This window comes from Nothobranchius furzeri, chromosome 8, assembly GCF_043380555.1.
Source record: "Nothobranchius furzeri strain GRZ-AD chromosome 8, NfurGRZ-RIMD1, whole genome shotgun sequence".
NCBI classification, from domain to species: Eukaryota; Metazoa; Chordata; class Actinopteri; order Cyprinodontiformes; family Nothobranchiidae; genus Nothobranchius; species Nothobranchius furzeri.
In genome coordinates, this window is record NC_091748.1 from 52419065 (window position 1) to 52440809 (window position 21745).

The 21745-nt window shown below is 40.5% G+C and overlaps 2 protein-coding genes across 4 annotated transcripts in view; both read right to left on the bottom strand.

The window, feature by feature from the left end:
• Positions 1 to 2915: 2915 nt before the first annotated feature.
• fkbp8 (FKBP prolyl isomerase 8) lies at positions 2916 to 11036 on the bottom strand. 2 transcript variants are annotated; one of them, XM_015971527.3, is made up of 9 exons: positions 10905 to 11036; positions 10155 to 10411; positions 9785 to 9954; positions 9523 to 9611; positions 8802 to 9022; positions 8491 to 8663; positions 8334 to 8411; positions 3402 to 3536; positions 2916 to 3271 (listed from the first exon to the last, which is right to left on the bottom strand). In XM_015971527.3, exons 2-9 carry the CDS (start codon positions 10378 to 10380, stop codon positions 3185 to 3187), a joined length of 1179 nt encoding a protein of 392 aa, XP_015827013.1. In that variant the 5' UTR covers positions 10381 to 10411; positions 10905 to 11036; the 3' UTR covers positions 2916 to 3184. The 2 variants fall into 2 exon arrangements, with proteins under 2 accessions (XP_015827013.1, XP_070410209.1); XM_070554108.1 differs by lacking the exons at positions 2916 to 3271; positions 3402 to 3536 and adding an exon at positions 3941 to 4185.
• Positions 11037 to 15151: 4115 nt separating this feature from the next.
• The window catches only part of ssbp4 (single stranded DNA binding protein 4), a 118583-nt gene continuing 111989 nt past the window's right edge, over positions 15152 to 21745 (bottom strand). The window contains exons 13-17 of one of the 2 annotated variants that reach the window (XM_054729990.2): positions 17381 to 17451; positions 17156 to 17234; positions 16768 to 16796; positions 16574 to 16675; positions 15152 to 15462 (exon numbers count right to left, since the gene is read on the bottom strand). In XM_054729990.2, the coding sequence (XP_054585965.1) occupies positions 15382 to 15462; positions 16574 to 16675; positions 16768 to 16796; positions 17156 to 17234; positions 17381 to 17451 (362 nt within the window). In that variant the 3' untranslated portion in view covers positions 15152 to 15381. Of the gene's footprint in view, positions 15617 to 16573; positions 16676 to 16767; positions 16797 to 17155; positions 17235 to 17380; positions 17452 to 21745 lie in introns of both variants that reach the window. The other variant, XM_015971526.3, reaches the window with a different exon arrangement.

Below are 21745 nucleotides of genomic sequence, written 5' to 3' on the forward strand. Positions count from 1 at the left end.
TTTCATTGAATATTCAGTGGCTGGTCACCGGTGATGACGTCACTCGGCAGCCCTCCCTAAAGCAAGTGTTCATCACTGAACTCGTGTCACTAGGACATTACTCAACACTTACAAATGTATGTTCGTCCAAACAGCAGCTCAGATACACTGTGGTTCACGCATCACATAAAACCCAATAATGTCACAACTTAACACATATCACTGCTGCGATATTTATCCATCTGCACCCATATTAACAATATAAAAGAATATTAAAACGTTTTAGAGAATCAAATATCATTGAAGTGTGGGTTGCAGCATATTTGAATGTTTGTTTGCCCTATGTCTAGCTCCAAATCCTGGATGTGGAACTTCCCATATTTTTTCTGAAGTTTATAAGAAAGAAGAAGACCAAGATTAGCTTCCAATATGAAAATCTAACCATGTCTCTAAAAACAGCATTTTAAAGGTTTGATCCAAGTATCACAGTATCCGTAAGCAATCCAATGTAAGAATAAAAACAGAAGATGTGAAATATTTTAGGTCTCAAACGAATGACAATATTTAAATTTAGTGAAGAAACTAAATTTGATCATTTTTACCCACCTGCTGCAATGGGTTCAATTAAAAGACAAAGAATCTAAATTCAGTATTAAAAAATCTGCCTCAGAAACTTTGGATAACAAAAGCATGTCTTTTTAGCATCGAAAAGAAGTTTGCAATAAGCAAAGTGCATTCAGTATTAATATAATATTGTTGCAGTAGAATCAGAGCCCGATAAGACATGGATGCAAAAGTACATCAGAGTATCAATACAAATTGGTATTTGACTCTGAGGTGATTTAGGGACCAATCCTTGAGGAACCTCACTGACTCCATTAGTAGTTTGCTTAATGTACAGAGATCTGCTAGATATATTAATCTTAGCATTCAAATGTACAAGTAAATCTACTGTTATTAGTTGTGTTGCCAATATTGATTTTGTCAGGTAGTGAAATAAATATTTACTCTTCCATTTATGAAGTGCCTATTATTGTGTATGCTGCACACTAAAAGGGCAATGAGCTCCTTCATGAATTCAGAAATAGCTAATTATTGATAAAAAGGAAGAGGAAAAAGGCCAACAGTTTTACAGTAAAACATCCAACCCTGTAAACAGAGAAAACAAAAACAAAGTGTTTACACGCAGCAGATATCTAGACAACTTTGGAAGGTCTGTGTAAACAGAGTAAAGCAAATTACCCAGTGACCAGTTTGAAATTTCAGTCGCTGATCCTTTTGCAAGAACAAACATGACTTAATGTACTCATATTTTTAAAGGCATAAATGCAGCAAATCATGGTTAACCAGACAAAAACATATTTAATTTGTTTGTAAAATGAGTGTAAATGACAAATGATAGTAGTTTGATAGGACATTTATTTGAGATACATCAAAATGAACAAATAGAATAGAATTCAACTTTATTGTCATTGCACATGGGCTGTGCAGTGGTTAGAGCTGTTGCCTTGCAGCAAGAAGGTCCTGGGTTCGCTTCCCGGCCTGGGATCTTTCTGCATGGAGTTTGCATGTTCTCCCTGTGCATGCGTGGGTTCTCTCCGGGTACTCCGACTTCCTCCCACAGTCCAAAAACATGACTGTTAGGTTAATTGGTCTGTCTAAATTGTCCTTAGGTGTGAGTGTGTGATTGTTTGTCCTGTGTGTCTCTGTGTTGCCCTGCGATGGACTGGCTCTCTGTCCAGGGTGTACCCCGCCTGATTGCCCATTGACCGCTGGAGATAGGCACCAGCCCCCCCCCCCCCCCCCCCCCCCCCCCGCGATCCTAAGTGGACAAGCAGGTTCAGACAATGGATGGATGGAAGTCATTGCACATGTCACAGGTACAAGGCAACAAAATGCAGTTTGCATCCATCCAGAAGTGCTTTAGCAATTGTACAGAATGGTCATTTACATAGAATTATACAGTAGTGCAGTTATGATCAGTGAGTTATGTGAATAATTTCTACAGGTATGAGACATTTGACCCATGTCAGGAGGCAGAGTGCAGTAGAATGTCAGGAACTTTGCTCAAATAATTATAGATTACACAACTTTTGGCTCTAATGCTCTATCATCTAGCCTGAGGAAGCCACACATTTGGTACAGTCACATTTATTTTTTGGAATGAGAAAAAGAAATGCAGAACAACTTTAGAACAACTTCCCATGCAAACATAGGGTCTTCTGAACATTTGGTCTTTTAACACAAATATTAAAAGTACAATTTAATGAAATCAGACACCTTTCCCAGTCCTAAATAACCCAACAGTGTCTGTATTTATTATGTATATGTGGCTAATTAAATGTGTTTAAACTCCACAGCTGTAGGTTTGCCTGCACTGAATGTATCAAAGAAGTGTTGATTTAATTCTGTTAGCAAATAAAACTATAGTTGATGTGTGAGGAGATTTGTTTATTCTCTTTCATGCAGCTAATGTTAGACACGTTTTTACAAAACCTGTTGAGTGTAATACCATCCCAATCGTCTGGTGTGGAGAAAAGCTGAAACTTTAAGGCAGTAAATGTTGGATTGTTGCATTGCATTGCTATGGTTCTGTGACTTTAATGGTGTAGTTTATGGATGATTAAAATGAGTAGAAATCCTTATGGGTATCATAAGGGTCAGTGTGTGTGTGTGTGTGTGTGTGTGTGTGTGGTGTGTGTGTGTGATATTCTGTCCGCCTGTGGATCTTATAGTAGAAAGCATGTAAATGAGAAACATGTTCCATGAATTAAAATTCCATCTCTTGGGTAATAAATATTATTTTATAAACAAAATCAAATGCTTTTGGAGACATACTAAAACTAGTGAATCATTTATGTTAAATATAATTTACATTACTTTTGTTTGAATCACTTCCGATTCCTGGAACAATCAATTTCCAACTTTGCTTGCCAGAGACAAAAATAATCGGAACAAATGAAAATAAAGTCTGGCGACATGTATGTGCACAGACCTACACATTTACAAGACTGGAAATATGTTTCTCTATACACTATTATTACAACTTATTACTTGTAACTTCTCAAACATAGTAGAGAAAAGACGGAGACAGCGAAGAGGTAATCGACCATCTCACATTTCCACCATTGACCAACAGTCAGAAGGTGTAGTCAGACGTGTTTCAGTGTTTTTGGCTCTTTTGCTGCATTTGATCAGGCTCATTTCAATTCCTGGCAGCTATGACAACAGATAGAGCTACGCCACCAAGGGCTACAGCTGTGGCACCAAAAAGCCACTTCCAGCTGAGACCCTGCAGAGGACAAAAAGCAGCATGTTGAGCAGGTTAATAACATTGGCACAAATTATACGCTGTTTTTCAAAGCCTCACTTTGGAACAAACATTTTAACACATGGAGTTTCTGAGATGATTACTCTCTCACCCATGAAGACTTGGCCTGATGTTTCCGTACGCTGCTACTAGAAGGGTTGCCCAGCATCTTCTTATACATGGCCTGTTCTGCTCCCCGCTGCTCTGAGTGCTTCTTCACCAGCTTGGAGAGCTCAGCGTGAATTGTCTGTGCATGAAACAAGAGAAAGGATGCAGGAAATAACCATAAAAGCCCTGTGTCTATCAGTGCTGTTATCCTGATCTGCAGGAGACTGCGTCGTGCAGCTTTGCAACAGACAGACCAATAACAAGTCAGAACGCTCTTTACAGTAACAGACACAAGTGGTCTGCAAAACACAAAGTCATGGCATTTGCTAGATGAATAAATTAATGATTGGGGTTCAGAGAAGCTGCATCAGAAAATCTAAAATGTTTATATACCGGAAAATTCTTGATTCCACTCTTTGCCATCTTCCGAGAAATCACAGGCTTGGACCACAAAATCAGCGTGCTGTTTAGCCCACATGTCCACACAATGATTCCAGGATCTGGGCTCAATTATTGTTCCAGCACAGACTCAGCTGTGAGTCACTTCGCTGCTCTTAAAGCGGGTGAGTGACTAAGCAAATCAATATTATAACAGATAAAATGTTTAAACTTGCTAAGAGCACTTCGGTAGGACTGAGGACCGTTGCTCAAAGTTCAACAGAAACAGTCACCTGAAACTAAAGTGACGTTTGGAGTAAAATCTACTAACATGCATCTGTGAGCAGTGGAGTCTTCGCCCTGATGTTAATATGCACCAAAGTGGTGCATTTACCTTTACAAGAGTGTTTCTGTGGAAGCAACAAGACAGAAAGACAAAAACATTACAACCTATAGGGGGAGAGGAGAAACAAACATTTAGCATCACGATCCTACCAGAACTCGTTTGTCTTACTCTGCAGAGAAAGTCAAAGGCAGTTTAAACTGGAAATGTCAAGTCTGCATGTCGTTTAAGAAAAAAGTTAAACAAGCCAGATAAATAAATCTTTTCTGGCTCATTTGAGCTGAAGACAGAGGTATCAGCCCCTGCTTGGAGGAGAGAGATATAATGTGTCATCTTGTCATTTTCTGTGTCTGTCAAAGCCAAGCTAATTGGTTAGAAAAAGAGCATCTTTATTGGAACAAAAACACACACATTTATTTTAAGGCACCATAGAGCAGCGCTTTAAACTCAACCCCAAACTTTGTACAGGAATTAATAAAAAGTGTCATACCTTAAGTTATTAGAAATTACTATCTTACCTGCTGCAAATAACTTCAAATAAAATTAATCTTCCAAATTTCACAGCAATTCATGCAGCATTACTTAAAAAAACCTTTTACACCACCATTTCTCATGTTGTTTACGTAGACTTCTGTAACTCTATATAAACATAATTATCCGCAGCAGCCTTAAGACAGCACCTCTGGTGTCTCCAAGGGACAAGTTTGAACAATATATCCTATTAGTGCTGCTCACATAATTATTTAATGCAAAGCAGACATATAAAATAACCTAATTTTCATTAATCAATATTAAATTTTGAAGGTGGCGCTGATTTAAGATGTCAGTAATTCATCATTAACCTGTAAGGCCGGTATCTCAGGCAAAATACACTACTATAACAAAGACACAAACTATAAATTGGCCAATATGTCTTTGAAATGGCTCAAGACTTTGATAGCAACACAGGAAGTTAGCCAATGAGAAGGGATGATGAGAAGTGTCAGCTTCCCCTTCGACTCAAACCAGATAATCTGTAATCTAAAAAAAGGGGATGTTGGATTTTATTTTCTGCTCCAAGTTGAAGAACTTTTTCCTGCAGCTATTCTCTTCCAAATCTTTAGATCAAAACCACAACTAGAAATGTACTGGTTAATAAATTAAGCACTTCATTTATCAGACATCATTACAAATGGTCTTATAAAGTAGCACATGATACTACACTGCATGCGATGGCTGAAAAGCGGTGAACAGGTTGTGTGCTGTTTGACAGATTGGTGTAGGACTGAAGTAGGGAGTACTGGGCATAAGTACCAGGCTGCTGCAGCTGATCCAATAAGCCCATACAGTGGAACATGCTCCAGCGAGTGACCTTGTATAGCCAAAGCACCATATATACTCATCTGAACAGAAACAGTGACTAGGCATTAGATACGACTAGGGTGCAGGGCAGACCTATTTACAGCAGCAGCATGAAAACAGATCCTCTGAAATGATGAATCAGCAGAACTTGCTGCAAATGAATTCATCTTTACCCAATGGCCCCACCTACTGGTCAGAATGGGACAATCTGTTCAGCAAGACTAAACAATGTACACTCGCTAGTCACATCACACTATTGGGTACACCTGTCCAACTGTTCCTTAATGCAAATTACTAATCAGCCAATCACACGGTGGCAACTCAGTGCATTAAGGCATGTTGACATGGTCAAGACAATCCGCCGCAGTTCCAACTTCAGACTGTGGAAGAAAGGGGATTTAAGTTACTTTGAACACAGCATGGTTGTTGGTGCCAGACGGGCTGGTCTGAGTATTTCAGAAACTGCTGATCTTCTGGGATTGTCACACACAACCATCTCTAGGGTTTACAGAGAATGGTCTGTAAAAGGGAAAACATCCATTGAGCTGCAGTTCTGTGGGCGAAAATACCTTGTTGATGACAGAGGTCAGAGGAGAAAAGCCTGACTGGTTTGAGCTGATAGAAAGGCAACCGTAACTCAAACAACCACTCCTTACAACCACGGTATGCAGAAGAGCATCTCTGAACGCGCAACACATTGAACCTTGAGGCAGATGGACTACAGCAGCTGAAGACCACACCAGGAGCCACTCCTGTCAGCTAAGAACAGGAACCCGAGGCTCCAATTCACTCAGGCTCACCAAAGCTGGACAATAGAAGATTGAGAAATTGTTGCCTGGTTTGATGAGTCTCGATTTCTGCCACAACAGTGGGAAAGTAGGGATGCACCGATCAGGTTTTTTGCTGCCGATCACCGATACCGATATCAAAGAATGCTGATCACCGATACCGATCACCGATACCGATCACGTGGATTGGCCAAAAATTTTCTACAACATTATAATGAGTGCTACAAACTACATAATCTGGGAATAAAGGAAATGCAACCTAATCTAAAATGGTCTGTATTAGGGTTGTCACAGTGTGAAAATTTAACCTCACGGTTATTGTGACCAAAATTACCACGGTTTTCGGTATTATCGCGGTATTTTTTTTAAACGTGCTACATTTTCACACAATGCAATAAACCCTGTATGTCAGGAAATATTGTCTTCAGTTTGTGTCTAAATTTAGCCTAAAATGTGTTATTTTGTAATTATGTTGTTTATTTGTTTACATTTTTTCCCTTTAGTCTTTAAAATACCAATATTTGCCCATAACTTCTTATTTTATGTCTGTTTGATGTCATCATTTTAAAAATATTAGATCAGATGATACGCAGTACTCAAGTAGCCTTCTAATCAGATACTTTTTTACCCTTACTTGAGTAATCCGTATATCAGGAAATTATTGTCCTCGGTTTGTGTCCTTCCAGTGAGCTTTGCAGATGTGGGAAAATGTCATCAGGCAGTAATCGTTGTTAAATTCATAATTATTCTCGGAGAGAGACCAACTCTTATCTGCCCCTGGGAGCCCCGTAATGCATAGCGTCGTTTCAACATGGGGGTGTCCGCGACACGGTTTATATGCAGGTAGCGGCGCTGCGGCTGCTTTATATAGCGACTCGTTGCGTTCTCCCTCAACCCCAAATCCTCGGATCACGCATTTTAGCTAAAATGCTAACGTTAGCTTGCCTTGCGTTGAGGGTGATGGTCACGCAGATGTGTCATGACATTTGAAGCGTTGCTGCCTTTCACAGACAATTTTTCTGCACGTACTGCAAACAGGATAGCCGTCCATCTTCTATAAACTCCTTCGGCATTCAAATATCCAAAAATGCCCGTACTTCCGACTTTGTCTTCTTTGGGGGATAATAAATGTCCTCCTGAGCGCTGCCGTCTCCTCCTTAGGCCATTATTTCAGCTTTAGCTTCAAGAAAGTTTTGGTCGTAAACAACAAAGTGCGCATGTGCCGCCGGTCCTGCAACTTCAGCAGATGATACGGTGGCTGGTAAGGGTCACCGCGCCTACACCGCAGCCACGGTAACCCACCGAGATAATATAGTTTTTTTTAAAACAAGACGGTTATTATTATTGTCAACTTTTTCTACCGGGGTTTACACTGGTTACCGTGACAACCCTACCTGAGCGGTCTGCTTTGATCTATTTTGAAAAGTCCGATCAAAACCGATAGGGGCGCTATCGGCCGATTGGGATCAAATGCCGTTTCATCGGTACATCCCTATCGGAAAGTAGGATCAGAATTTCGCGTCAGCAACATGAAAGCATGGATCCATCCTGCCATGTATCAACGGTTCAGGTGGAGGTGGTGTAATGGTGTGGAGGACATTTTCTTGGCACACTTTGGGCCTCTTAGTACTAACTGATCATCGTTGCAATGCCACAGCCCACATGAGTACTGTTGCTGACCATGTCCATCCCTTTATGACCACAGTATACCCATCTTCCAGCAGGATAATGCACCATGTCATAAAGCTCCAATCATCTCAGACTGATTGTTTGAACATGACAATGATTTCACTGTACTTAAATGGCCTCCAGTCACCAATCTTAATCCAATAGAGCACCTTTGGGATGTGGAACAGGAGATTCGCATCATGGATGTGCAGCCGACAAATCTGCAGCAACTGTGTGATGCTGTCAGGTCAATATGGACCAAAACCTCTGAGGAATGTTTCCAGTACCTTGTTGAATCTATACCACGAAGGATTAAGGCAGTTCTGAAGGCAAAAGGGACCTGGTACTAGCAAGGTGTACACAATAAAGTGGCCAGTGAGTGTAGTTTACCAGACGTTTTATAAAAGGCCAAATGTACCTTGTTGCTTGGTTCCAGCTTCAGAGCCTTCCGTAAAGTTTGAATGGCTTCTGTGTATTCAGCCTGCAGAGCCAGAACCTAAAGCAGAAACACACAGCAGGCAACAGGTTAGAGGAGTCTGAGAAACACAACATGAAAGAATCAGAGCAAAGAGCACCTTGCCCATTCGAAAAAGTGCTTTAATATTCTCTGGTTGATGTTCAAGTGCTGAAACACAAGACTTCAGTGCTGCGTCATAGTGGTCCAGCTTCAGCTGAGAAGCAGCCATGTTGTTTAGACACTTTACTTTGACATCCAACAGCTCGTTCTCCTCCTCGGGGCTGATGTCAACTGCTCAAGGAAACATGATAAACAGTTAAGAGTCCTTATGTATCAAAATAAGAAAAATCAACTGTTAGTATCTTGTTAATATCTTTTCTTTTAGAAGGAAATATAAAGCTTTGCCTGACTCCTGCACATGCTTCTTACCTTTGGAACAAGAATCAGTAATCTGCAGGGCAACGCCATATGAGTTGACTGCAAAAGCATAATCCCCACGTTGGTAGTGAACATTCCCCCTCTCCCTCTTCTGAACAGCCAGGGCTATTTTCTCCGAGGGAGGAAGCAGCTCCAAGTCAGGTGCATCTGTAGCCTCCAACAGCTCCACCTCTAAGGAAAGCTCAGCATTTGGCGGAATGTCAGGATCAAGACTAGGAAGTGAAGGACGCAGGAGACAGAGTCAGGGACACCAGCCGTAGGAGACAGTTCACAGATATTACTGTCATGTTTCCTTCTTTTTCAGCAACCAAATGCAGGCACATTTACTGAGCACAGTGTTAGGAGGAGACACACTGGTAAATATAGCTTTAAAGGCATAGCTTCAGAGCAAATATGAACCGATATTGTTATTATCCACAGGCTTGATCTTCCTCACCACACCATTGTTTTAAGTGTTGGCTTAATAAAACTTCTAATCTTTGAAGAAACCACAAACATCCCAGACTCATTAAGCATTAATTCAACAATCAGCTGTCGGGGACAACTGTGAGCATCTCTCTCCTGCAATGTCCAATTCTTTAATATTTCCTCAAAACATCTCTGGTTTGAAAACTGTGACGTGAAAGTCATGTCTACATTTTGAACTAATAACACTAGATATAATGGCCCTAACGTGGCAGACTGTTCAGGAGCATTTCAAAATGTTTCCTACCTTCCTCGGACACCGTATGCGTATTTTGCATCTGTCTGGATGAGTGCTTTCTCTCCAATTTCCATAAGCTGCACTGTCAGATCCAGTGCCTAAATAGATTAAAGTGTTTTTTGCTTTAATGACTTACATGCAAATTTAACACACACACACACACATATATATATATATATATATATATATATATATATATATATATATATATATATATATATATTATTAAAAACCTATTCAACCAATCATCTGAGTTTTTCTTTTTCTTTACCTGGATGACATCACCATCTCCCAGAGTGAAAGCGAGATCACATAGCTCCTGTGCAAGTGTACCATCCATCAAGTGTGTTTTAAGATGGATCTTTACGACCTGTCCTTTGTGAGGCCGACTGTCACGTCCCTTCCCTGCTTCAAGGACCTTTTTCTTCAGCTGGTCGTTACCTAACAGCAGATAGATCTGTTTATAAAATTGGTTACATATAACGGAACCATTAAATGTTCATAACTATACAGTAATGGAATTCTAGCTTCTGCTGTGAATGCCACTAAATATTTGGAAAACATACAAACAACATACAAATGCAAACTATTAGCATGTTGTCTGTAAGAATGTGTCTGGTTTTGTCACATTTCCCTCATACCTAAAACATCTAGCCATTCATCAATGTTGCCAGAAGGTTCTGGATCTTCAACCCTTTTCTTTTCTGCATCTTCTGTTTTTTTACTGTTTCCACCCCCGGCATCTTCCAGAGGAGGAAGGTCGTCATAAATGTCTTCATCACACAACACCTCAAAGTCCTCCCCGCTGTCCAGCAACGAGGTTTGTCCATGCTTCTTAGCAGCAGGAGGTCCAGCTGAAGACTCCATTCTCAAACGTGTTCAGTCCTCAGCACATCACCTGATTAAGGAAAACAGAAAACAGCTTGAAGTGATTCACTTTCTGTGAAAAGTAAAACTGTGTATGTGCTGAATCCTAGTGAGGAAAAAAAGCCTTCAACTATGTGCAAGTCGACGTTAAACACTGTGATAGGTCACATGATGATAGCTACACAACTGTTTACCCAACACCTCCTTTAACGTCTATTTATTATTTTTAATTTTAGCAAACAATGTGGCAACATTTCGCAAATTTAATTATTACGCTACCTGTTAACTGTTGTGCCCTGACAAATCTAGCAAGAAGTTTTAACAAGTTTTCCTCCAGCTAAATGCCCAAGCGGCTAGCATGCTACTGCTAATGCAAGTAGCATTAGCCGGTTAAGCAATACAGGTACTAAACGATAATAACGAGTTTTTACTCTATTATACGATAAACCATTGGGTTTATCACGTCAATGCAGTGAGAGTGGGTCAAAGTGTATATGCGTTAATCGAAATAAAGTACAACAAACCTCCAAGTGGGCTTGTTTCGGTCCTGAGCTGTCCCTTCGTTAAACTCAAAGTGAAGTCAGTTCAACGTTGTACTGATGTGTCGGTAGTGAACGAACTGGCTCTAAGAGCCGGCTCTTTGAAGTGAACGACGGGAGCCGGCTCGTCATTGGGAGCCGTCCCCTCCCCTTTTGCTTTGGTGAACGCCACAGGCAATTGGTCAACATGTGTAACTGCGTGTCCAGACTGTCCACACACAGAGCAGTAGGGGCGGGGAAGAGGGAGGATCAGACTCAGACACACAGCAGAGCACATGCGGGTGGAGGGAGACGAGAGGGAATGAGGAGGAGGAAAAAGGCGAGAGAGAGAGAGAGAGAGAGAGAGAGAGAGAGAGAGAGAGAGAGAGAGAGAGAGAGAGAGAGAGAGAGAGAGAGAGAGAGAGAGAGAGAGAGAGAGAGAGAGTGCGGCAAAGACGGTGAGAAAATGAGCGCCAGCAGTCAGAAAGTGGAGATTTCTTAAAGTGTTCAGTTATTAAATCCATTCAAATGATAAATAGTTTATATATTGCAATTTTTTACATTAGTAAATCATGTTACATATATTTTAGCATTTTTTTTGGTTATAAATATACTCTACGCAACAGAAAATGTGAGGAGCCACTTGGGAGCCGAAAGAGCCGGCTCTTTTTGGTGAGCTGAGCCAAAAAGACCGGCTCTCTAAAAAGAGCCGGAATTCCCATCACGTCGTTGTGAGGCGGAGGACCCAAAAAATAAAAAAAAAGTACGCGTGTTGATATGTTCAGCAGCAAGCGAACTTCAGCCCTGTGCTTCCTGTTAACCTTGAGCTCCCCCTTGGTGCAAGTTAATATTTTACCTCACTAACATGGAAACGACAGCAGTTTGGAGTTTCTAGTAATTTTCCTTAATTAAAAAGGTAAAAGTAGATAATAATAATAATAATAATAATAATAATAATAATAATAATAATAATAATAATAATAATAATAATAATAATAATAATTAGAAGAAGAAGAAAAAGAAGAAGAAGAATAGATGACTGAATTTTTGTTATTTGTAAAGGGACATTGCATACTAATGAACATTTACATATTTCATGTAGGTAAATATGCATTATTTTAGCCCGGGTTAATTTCCAGCAGTAAATGTTAAATAAATGTAACATTATTTTGTCCAATTTGATTATGTTAATAAAATATTCTCAAAGCATATGGACACGTTTTTAATCATGCTCTGCAACATGAAATTTCAAAACCCGCGTCAACGCCAAAATCCCAATTGCCTTTCTCTATAGTTGAAAACATTTGACAGCGTGAACTGAATCTTTGGCTTCTATTAGTTTCACCTTTAGGCTGCCACATGTTTCAGTAAACTTAAAAGAAAGATTGTAGCCACTTCTAAAATATTTTAAAATAATTTATGCATGGATTTATTAGGTTGACATAACATTATTTATGGTATTTGTGCTTCTGGGTCAGTTTCTTCTGAAACCCTCCAAAATTGCATTAAAGGATTACACAGGTTTTTAAAAGACATTCAGTGCCTTTTTTACTGAAGCAGGACAACCATGTTTTTCTATAGTAGTAGTAGGTTGATTTATGAGCATGTGCTTTTTTCCACCTGTCTACAAAATCACGCTTCATTTCTGTAGAATAATTGTTGGACAGTAATAATTAGAAAAACAATCAGCTACACATCATATAGTGAAACCATTTTTTTTTGCAAATATAAGCAATATTAATGCTTACCTTTTAGGTATGTTTATAAAATTCAGGAAATTTCATGGTTTCACTTAAATATTTACTAGTTGGGTGCAGTCCTGATTCTGTAATTATTTAGTGTTAAAGCAACATCTCTGACCTTTTGTTTATCGTGTGGAAAATTACAATTTGAAATATTCACATATATTTATTATTATTTTCCAAAAACCCATTACTTTAGATATTTTCAAACAGCAAACTTAATGACACATAGACCTGTCATAAATAGCAGATTTAAAAAGGTACAAATATATCCAATTTGCTTACATTTGCATTTTTTTAAATCATGTCTACACTTGTGATTATTTGGTTTTCATCAAATGTTTTCTTCCAGAATAGTACCTTGTCATCAGTTCCGGCATCAATTCCCACCTTTCTTGCTGTGAGGAAAACAAAGAAATTCAAACAAGAGGGAAAAAAAAAATCAAATGACATTTATTATTGATGCATCGTTTCTTTTTTATAAGCAAATTGTCTGTTTTTCTTTCAGTCTAAAAGAACTTTACAATAAAAAGAAACATACAAAGAACATCTTTATTACCTACACAAGACAGCTAAATCCCTAAGACAAGATTCTCGACTATCCTACCATGAGATACAAAGCAAACCCAAGAGACAGACTGCTTCATATTGAATACTGCCGTGTCATTAGAGGACTGTGATTGGAGAATCCTTTATATCCCCATCCTTTAAACCCCCCTCCCCCCAAGCAAAATGACCACAACCCCCCGCCCCCTCCGACCAGCAAATCTTCCTAATGGTACAGTATTATACATCACAATAGAAGTACAGAGATGGCCAACGATCAATATACACAGAGGACTGAGAGAGGATCAGTGAGAGAGCTTCAAACTATACAATGCTATCACGCACGTGAATAGTTTTTCCTCGTAAGTTTTAGATTTTGATCTCTTTAATTTAAAATGTTTCCTTTTTTTTCCATTTTTAAAAGTTTTCGTTAATCAATAGAAATCCTTCATATGAAAAACTGCAACCTGAGGTCACATGCACTATTTTTTTGAGAGAAGATGCCCTTTGGAAAACCTATTCACATGATTCTTTAAAAAAAACGTTTTCAAAACCAAACAGCAACATTTGACTGAATCGAGTCAAGGGCAGAGCGAGGACGCCGCAGCAGCGCGTTTGCTTCTCTCTGGCCCATCCTCCCCCCGACACACACGAGCCTTTAGCATACAGTCCGTGTGTCATTTTATACATTTAGTCACTTTACAGTATTCTATAAATTTAGCCACACAAGCCTTTCTCACATCCTTTCTCTATGAAAAAAGAAAACATGAACAGTTTTATTTATAATTTACTTTCAGCTGTATTCATTGGTAGTGACTGACATATCAAAACATGTCAATGATATCAAAATGCATTATACAGTATTTACAAGAAAACAAGAGAGAGAAAATGAAAGGGTGGGAGGGAGGGAGGGCGGTGTGTCACTGCTTCTAAGGAACGCTGGACAGAGAGAGATTTCCAAGCCACTGATGGCCAAATCTTGGAGATACCCCAACTGATATCTGGGCACTATCTGTTCACAGTCGTATCAGTAAATCATAAGAAGTCTCCGACAGAGGTTGCAGTGGTTCTTTAGTTATTGTTAGTGGATAGATCGAAGGAGGCAGAATCGTTGAATCAGACTGACTGTGTCACCACACTTTTGTTTTTGAGTAGATTATTGGGGCTTTAACTTCAGCTGAATACATCAGAAATAAAAATAAATGTTGAAAACAATCTACAAATGGTTCCTTCTCTTTAGACGAGCTCAAGATGAATCACATCACACAAACCCATGAGTCCATTACCCTATTTAAAGGGGCTTTCCTAGAAAAACAACGTCGTTTTGCAGAGACTGTGCCGGTTTCGTTTGAAAGTTGATCAACAGAATCTGTGACATCACTTGGGCGTCATGAACCAGAATGGGAAGAGCATTTCTGGTTTCACAGACACCTTGTAAATAACAAATAAAAACAATCGAATTTTGTTGTTTTTACAGACAAGAACAAGACTACAGAGGAGACAAGAAGATGCAGAAAATCCTCCATCGTGGTCTGTTTCTGAATACGAAGCAGCTCCTCTCCTGACAGTTGGCTCATCGTGTCGACAGAACAGAAACAGACAGCTGTATTTGGGTTTACAAAAGACAAGACAGACAAACAGCTGATCATCCATGTGCATCAACAGTCAATCTGTATCAGAAAACAGCAATGCTCAGATCAGGCCTCATTAGAAATCTTTCCTGTGAAAGTCTAGGAGAAAGATCCAGGAGGCAAAGACAAAGTTGCAATGCATTTTTGTGCAGAGGTGTCTGAAACAAATCTGTAAGTCTAAAGAAAACAGTCAGAAAATCAATCATTCATCCAATGTGTGCTTGCTGCTGCAGAGATAAAACACAAGAATAGCATCGGCTATGCAAATTAGAACAATATCAACTCAAAAAATGCATGAAATCATTCTAGCCCTAAAAGATCATCACAAGTTCATGTTTTAGTAATCAGTCCAGAGCATCTGAATGAGGGTTTTCTGTCCCAAAACAGTGCTAAATGAACAGAGTAGTCCTGATAATGCCCGAATGCCACCCACAAGAGCAGGTTTGGTTTTTGTCAGAGATGCAGACTCGATGCAGGTTCAGGCTCTGGGGCCCTTGACGGATCCTAGCAGGAGAGAAGAAGAAGTTGTAGTGAGGAGCTCCTTCCTGCTGTTCCAAGACCATTTCATGCTCTGACGCCCATTTTACAGGCAGCAGGATGTTGAGTCTTCAGGGAAGTCCTGCTCTCCAGGGCAATCCCCAGGAGCTGTGTGGCACACCATCCACGATGATAAAGGAGAAGGAGGACGAGGAAGGTGATGCAAGACACAGCAGGGTGGTCGGGAGGGGGATTCAGATAAAAGGAAATGAAAAAGGTGAATAAAAAAAAATCACACACTCATCGTCATGTTGGGTGAATACTGTAAAACAGAGACAAGAGAGGAGAGACTTGTTTATTAACATTACAGTTCACGCTGGTCTCACATTAAGAATAAGAATTTGACGCTGATGTTTCGTTCATTAATATGTGCGTCTGAACAGCCTGCAGGCGTGTGAATGAGTTCAGTAAATTTAGGGAAAATTAAAGGTTTTTGGAGACAAACGTTTCCATCTGTCCTGGTTTAAATTGTGACTTTTTGTGTTTTAAAAAACAGATCTTATAACTCTGATATCTCTGATCGAAAATTGTAATTTTGAGTCAGGCTAAAGGAATGTTCAGAAATAAAGAGCCAATCCAACATTAAAGAGCAAGTCACTCCAAATCAACATTTTTTGCTGATAAACTATATAAATGAGTGTCTGATTGTGCTGCAGACAAATGTAGTCAATAACTCGGCACTAGTCTTAGTTAAAATTTAAATATTCTGCCTAAAACTGTCAGCGATGCACCGTCGTCAGGCAAAAACTCTGCACTGCATTTGAAATTAAATCTTCCGTCGCTATTGGCTAAGAGGTACACTATGATGTTAGATAGTACATTATGATGTCACAATGTCGTGAGTGTGTGTATTTGTTAGCAGCTCCGCCATCTCGTTCTACTAAGCAACAGCATTTGTTGCATTTTTCAAACAGGAAGTGGGAGTTGAGTAAGAATCTGGCAGGGGGTGACTTGCTCTTTAAACATTTTGCACACATATCAAACTGGGTTCCCATGGTAACAGTCAAATCATCTTTCAGCTAAAGGGGAAAAAAACATCAAATGAATACAATCTGCTAATTGTGGTTTGTTTTACTATAAACTGGTCAAATAAAATATGTTTCTGCTTTAAAATCAGATTTAATACTCTCAGCAGTGCCTACATGCCCATGGCACATGGCTAACTGAGTAGTAGACGCTCTCCGGTGCACGGCTTGGGTTTTAACTTTCTCGTACTCACACTTTCACTTTGGAATGGGTTTAAAAAGTTGCCTGCCATCTCTCCGTCATCCCGCGGGGTGCCGGGAGGATTGTTCATGCCCGCCATATTGTTGGGAGAATTCTGCAATCCGGATGAAAAAAAAAAGTACAATGATTAAAAAAGTAGAAAAAAACTGATCTGGATGACATATTCAGAAAACTCGTCTGACTTACCTTTGGCAACCCATCCATGTCACCAGAACCTGTGATCAGAAATGGAATGAGAAAGAAAGCCATCACCATTAACTGATCACCATCCAGGATCTCCTGCAGAAGGAGCATCTACTCCCCTCCTCACAAGTAATGGCCTCTAATTAAGCTATTTGTTTCAGATACAGATGAGCAAGAACCTCACTGGCTTTGCTGATCACATCACACCCACAGGATCAATTGGCCTTCTTACCGCCCCACTAATCTGTTTTAGCTCTGATCAATACAAAGCTGAAAGACAACACTTCCTGTCTCAGCCATAAGAGGGCAGAGTCCTTCCTTTAAAGACCTCTGACCAAAAACCAAAACAAGAAATAAACTCAGCAGACCTGTTACGTAGGCCGCGACCCACCTAGTGATCCGTTCATATGATGCTGCTCCATAGCTCCCATTCCACCCATGGGTCCATCTGGACCTGGTCCCATTGGGAACTAAAGACAAAAAGAGTCAAATCACTATTTGTTCTTTATGCATCCAAGTTGAATAAATCCGTTTTGCTCAAACGTCTCAAAAAGATCAACCGCATATATTAAAATGAACTTTGATTAATCATTGAAATAAAAAGGACCTCACTTACGCTAGGTCTGTTTCCACCGGGACCGATGGGATTCATCATTGTGTAAATGTTTTCACTGGAATTTGTAGAATCTGTAGAAATAAAATGATTGAAAATGTTTCAAGTGAGAAAACTGTAAAGCTTTAATTAGACATGAAGGTACCAGCAGATAAAATCTGTCAGTTTTCAGCGCAAACATGCAAATATTTAGAAAATAAATCTTCTAAAGTAAGTCAAACTTAAGGAAACAGGAACAAATGATCCCGAGTCTTGGCCCTGTCATTCGACATATTTGATGCTATTATTATAATAAATATTCCAACAGTAGAGTATATTCTGTAACAGCACGGGATCACACATGTCAGCTCCCTGTGTCTCACAATGAAATTAAACCCATCGTTCCTTATTCCTGTCATGAGGAAATTAGATACGGAAACCGTGGCAATGGAGCAACACCCAGAACATGCTGCGTCACACCTTGTGAGCCTGTCTGTCTGTCCTGCAAAAATCCAGAGGGATAAGGTGACCTTGCTCTGGCACTGCAGGTGGCCGATAAGGAAAAATAAAACAAAGACTAGAAAACCGAAGAAACCTCATCTTCTGGTGTCCTTGAATGTGTCTTGTGGTGTTGTGACTGCGTAGGGAGGCACATGAGAGGTGTGCATATATGAGCGAGGTTTGTGCGCATATCAGGTGTGAGCGCACACGCCTGGCAACCACGGCGGAAACATGTTTTCCCTGCTGATTTGTGTGTGTGTGTGTATGAGCAGTGCTGTGAAAAGGTTGCCCCGCAACGTATCACAACAGAGGCACGTATATAAATAATAAATGGGCAGACATAAAAAGAAACCCTCTACAGGCCAACAGGAACAGGGTATTTACAGGGTATCAGCCTTTTAGTGTTCCGTTTTCAGTCCTCCACCGAGACGCTTTATTAATGGGTTGAAGCTGGGTAGAATCAGACTACTACACACCTCAACAGGAGGCAGTTCTGTGCAAAAGTTTAAAACCAGCCATCATTTGTTTGTGTTCCCCTCCCCCAAGGTTGCCAGACATTCCAGTAATCTTTAAAAATGATCCCAATAAATAATAATTCAGGCTCTTTGAAGATGTTTCAAAGATTTCCTTAGGACCTCGGCTTCTTTTATACTCAATTTCAGTTCAGGTTTTCGTCCTGACCTTGACTGCAGATTCTACAAATTTTTCTTATATGGAGAAAAATGGATATGTGGAGCTCGAAAAGGGAAGTGCGGGGCTTAAAATCTTTTTATAGCATCCATCCATCCCTTTTCAGCCACTTATCCAGAGTCGGGTCGCGGGGCCAGAAGCCTGAGTCGGGATGCCCAGACTTCCCTCTCCCCAGCCACTTGAGCCTGCTCTTCTGGGAGAATCCCAAGGCGTTCCCTGACCAGGTGAGAGACATAGTCCCTCCAGCGTGTCCTGGGTGTTCCCTTCGGTCTCCTTCCAGTTAGACGTGCCCGGAAAACCTCACCAGGGAGGCGTCCAGGAGGCATCCTGACCAGATGCCCAAGCCACCTCAATTTTTTTCTTCTTGACATGGAGGAGCAGCGGGTCTACTCCGAGCCCCTCCCGAATGACCAAGCTTCTCACCCTATCTCTAAGGATAGATGCCCTGCAGAGAAAACGAATTTTGGCCGCTTGTATCTGCGATCTCGTTCTTTCGGTCACTACCCAAAGCTCGTGACCATAGGTGAGGGTAGGAACGTAGATCGACCGGTAAATCGAGACCTTTGCCTTCCGGCTCATCTCTCTCTTCACCACGACAGACCGGTACATCGCCTGCATCACTACAGGCACAGCACCAATCCACCTATCGATCTCACGCTCCATCTTTCCCTCACTCGTGAACAAGACCCCGAGATACTTAAACTCCTCCACTTGGGACAGGACCTCATCCCTGACCTGGAGAAGGCATTCTTCCCATTTCTGAATCAAGATCATGGTCTCGGATTTAGAGGAGCTGATTCTCATCCCAGCCACTTCACACTCAGCTAAGAACCGCTCCAGCAAAAGGTGGAGATCACGTTCTGATGAAGCCAACAGGACCACATCATCTGCAAATGCAGAGACCTGATCCTCAGGCCACCAAAACAGATCCCCTCAACACATTGGCTGTACCTAGAAATTGTGTCCATAAAGGTTATGAACAGAAATGGTGACAAAGGGCAGCCTTGGCAGAGTCCAACTCTCACTGGGAACGAGCTCGACTTACTGCCGGTGATGGACCAAGCTCTGACGCCTGGTACCCCATACTCCTGGAGTACCCCCACCCCCACCTCCCACAGGGTCCCCTGGGGGATGCAGCCGACAGCCTTCTCCAAATCCACAAAACATATGTAAGTTGGTTGGGCAAACTCCCACGCACCCTCCAAGGTCCCCCTAACTCTTTATAGCCTATTAACATTATATGAAAGTTATATCGTTAAATAACAAGACAGAATTCCTGCAAAAGGCTGCATCAGAAACTGAGAGATGCATCATTCCTAGGTTTATGTCAGGTTTTCAGTTAATAAAAATGGGTTCAGAAGATAAGTCTTATCTGTTCAGAGACTCCACATTATTGGACCGGAAGTAGATGGGCAGGATTAGGCTTCCCATTTCTAAATGACGTCAGTTAAGTCTTTAGTGTCTATAAAATGTATGTTTTATTATTTTTTAGAAGAAGAGGAGGATGAACCCTGTGTCCATGTGGACATTGACTTCTTGCACTACAACATTTATTCTCTTCAACTTAGACCGTTTTTATTATTTGGAGACACTTGACATTGATTTTAAGTTTAAACATTTTTCTTTTTTTTAAAGTTTGTACAAAATTGTATTTAAACATTTTTTTGTTTATGTTTATGAGAGCCAAACAATCTGTAAAGCTAGAAATCTTTTAATCTTTTAAAACACACTCAATATAAATTTGGGTCAAATACCATATCATGTGAGTTTATTTATAAAGCACAATTTAAGAATAGCATGACGGCTAACCAAAGTGAAGAAGAAGAAGAAACAATCTTCTATTTAGTGTCTTTAAAGATAAAAATCACAAGGTGCTTCACAAGAACATAAATTACAAATACAAAAAAAAAAATAAAGATTTAAAAGTTATTTAGAAATGTCATGAAATTGGGAGAAACAAAAAATTGTGATTAAAAAATGTGAGGAAAGGGTAAAGGAGAGTGAATAAGAAAGACAATCAGTGGATCCAGGGAAAGGCAGAATGGGTAGAAATAGCAGAACAAGGAGAGGGTGATGAAGATCACACTAAAACCAGTCTGAACAGGTGAGTTTTCAGCTGCTTTTTAAAGGAGTCCACTGAGTCCACTGATCTCAGGCTCAGGGGGAGAGAGTTCCAGAGTCTGGGGGCCACAGCAGCAAATGATCTGTCACCTTTGACCTTTAGCCTGGTGCTGCACAACCAGTAGGCTTTGATCACTGGACCTCAGGGACTTGCTGGGGGTGTAGGGACTAAGAAGTTCACCAATGTATGATGGTGCTTGTCCATGTAAGGCCCTATAGACCAGAACCAGGATCTTGAAATGAACCCTGAAGTTGACTGGCAGCCAGTGAAGCTGGAGGAGAAGCGGGGTGATGTGGGTGTGTTTGGAGGACTTGGTCAGAAGCCGAGCACAGGCGTTCTGAACCACCTGTAGACGGGTCACAGTCGGGCCAAAGTCAACCACCACTCCCGAGGCAGAGGGCCCCACAGAGGAAACACTGGTATGATTAAAATAAGTAAAATGAGAGAAAAAAAATAATAACAATAGCTGATATGGATAGTAAAATAACTAATAAAAACTGATTAAAGAGACACTAAAACATAAATGTCTAATACCACTTAAATGGAAATAATAAAATAAATTAATTAATTAATAAAACAGGTGATGCAGCTAAAAACAGATATCAGTTAAAAACTAAGCTAAAAAGGTGAGTCTTGAGCCTGCTCTTAAAAACATGAACATTCTCTATGACCCTGAGGACCCTGAGTGAAAAGAGAGTTACAGTAGTCTAAGTGTGAGGAGATGAAGGTGTGGAGAACTGTCTCAAGTTCAGAGCGAGACAGAATGGGACTCAGCTTAGCAATGTTCCTGAGATGGAAGAAGGAAGAGCGAACAAGACAACCGACATCAGAATCCAAGGTAAGAGCTGGGTCAAAGGTCACGCCAAGATTCCTGACAGAGGGTTTGGTGTGAGAAGCAAGCTGACCAAGAGAGTCTCTGACTTTGGGAACCAGCTTGTCTGGGGCACAGATGAGGATCTCAGTCTTATCTTCATTCAGCTGTAGAAAGCTCCCAGCCATCCAGGTTTTGATAGAGTCTAAGCAGGTGTGTAACAGCTGCAGCTTAGACATCTCATGGGGCTTAAAGGAGATGTACA

Excerpts from the sequence above, each read along its gene's own strand:
- fkbp8 (XM_015971527.3), bottom strand. The coding sequence starts at position 10,380 with ATGGAGTCTTCAGCTGGACCTCCTGCTGCTAAGAAGCATGGACAAACC. Across the intron at positions 9,612-9,784 it reads GAGATGGTGATGTCATCCAG|GCACTGGATCTGACAGTGCA; the intron begins GTAAAGAAAAAG and ends TAATCTATTTAG. Across the intron at positions 3,537-8,333 it reads AGCTGGAACCAAGCAACAAG|ACAATTCACGCTGAGCTCTC; the intron begins GTACATTTGGCC and ends TTTCATGCACAG.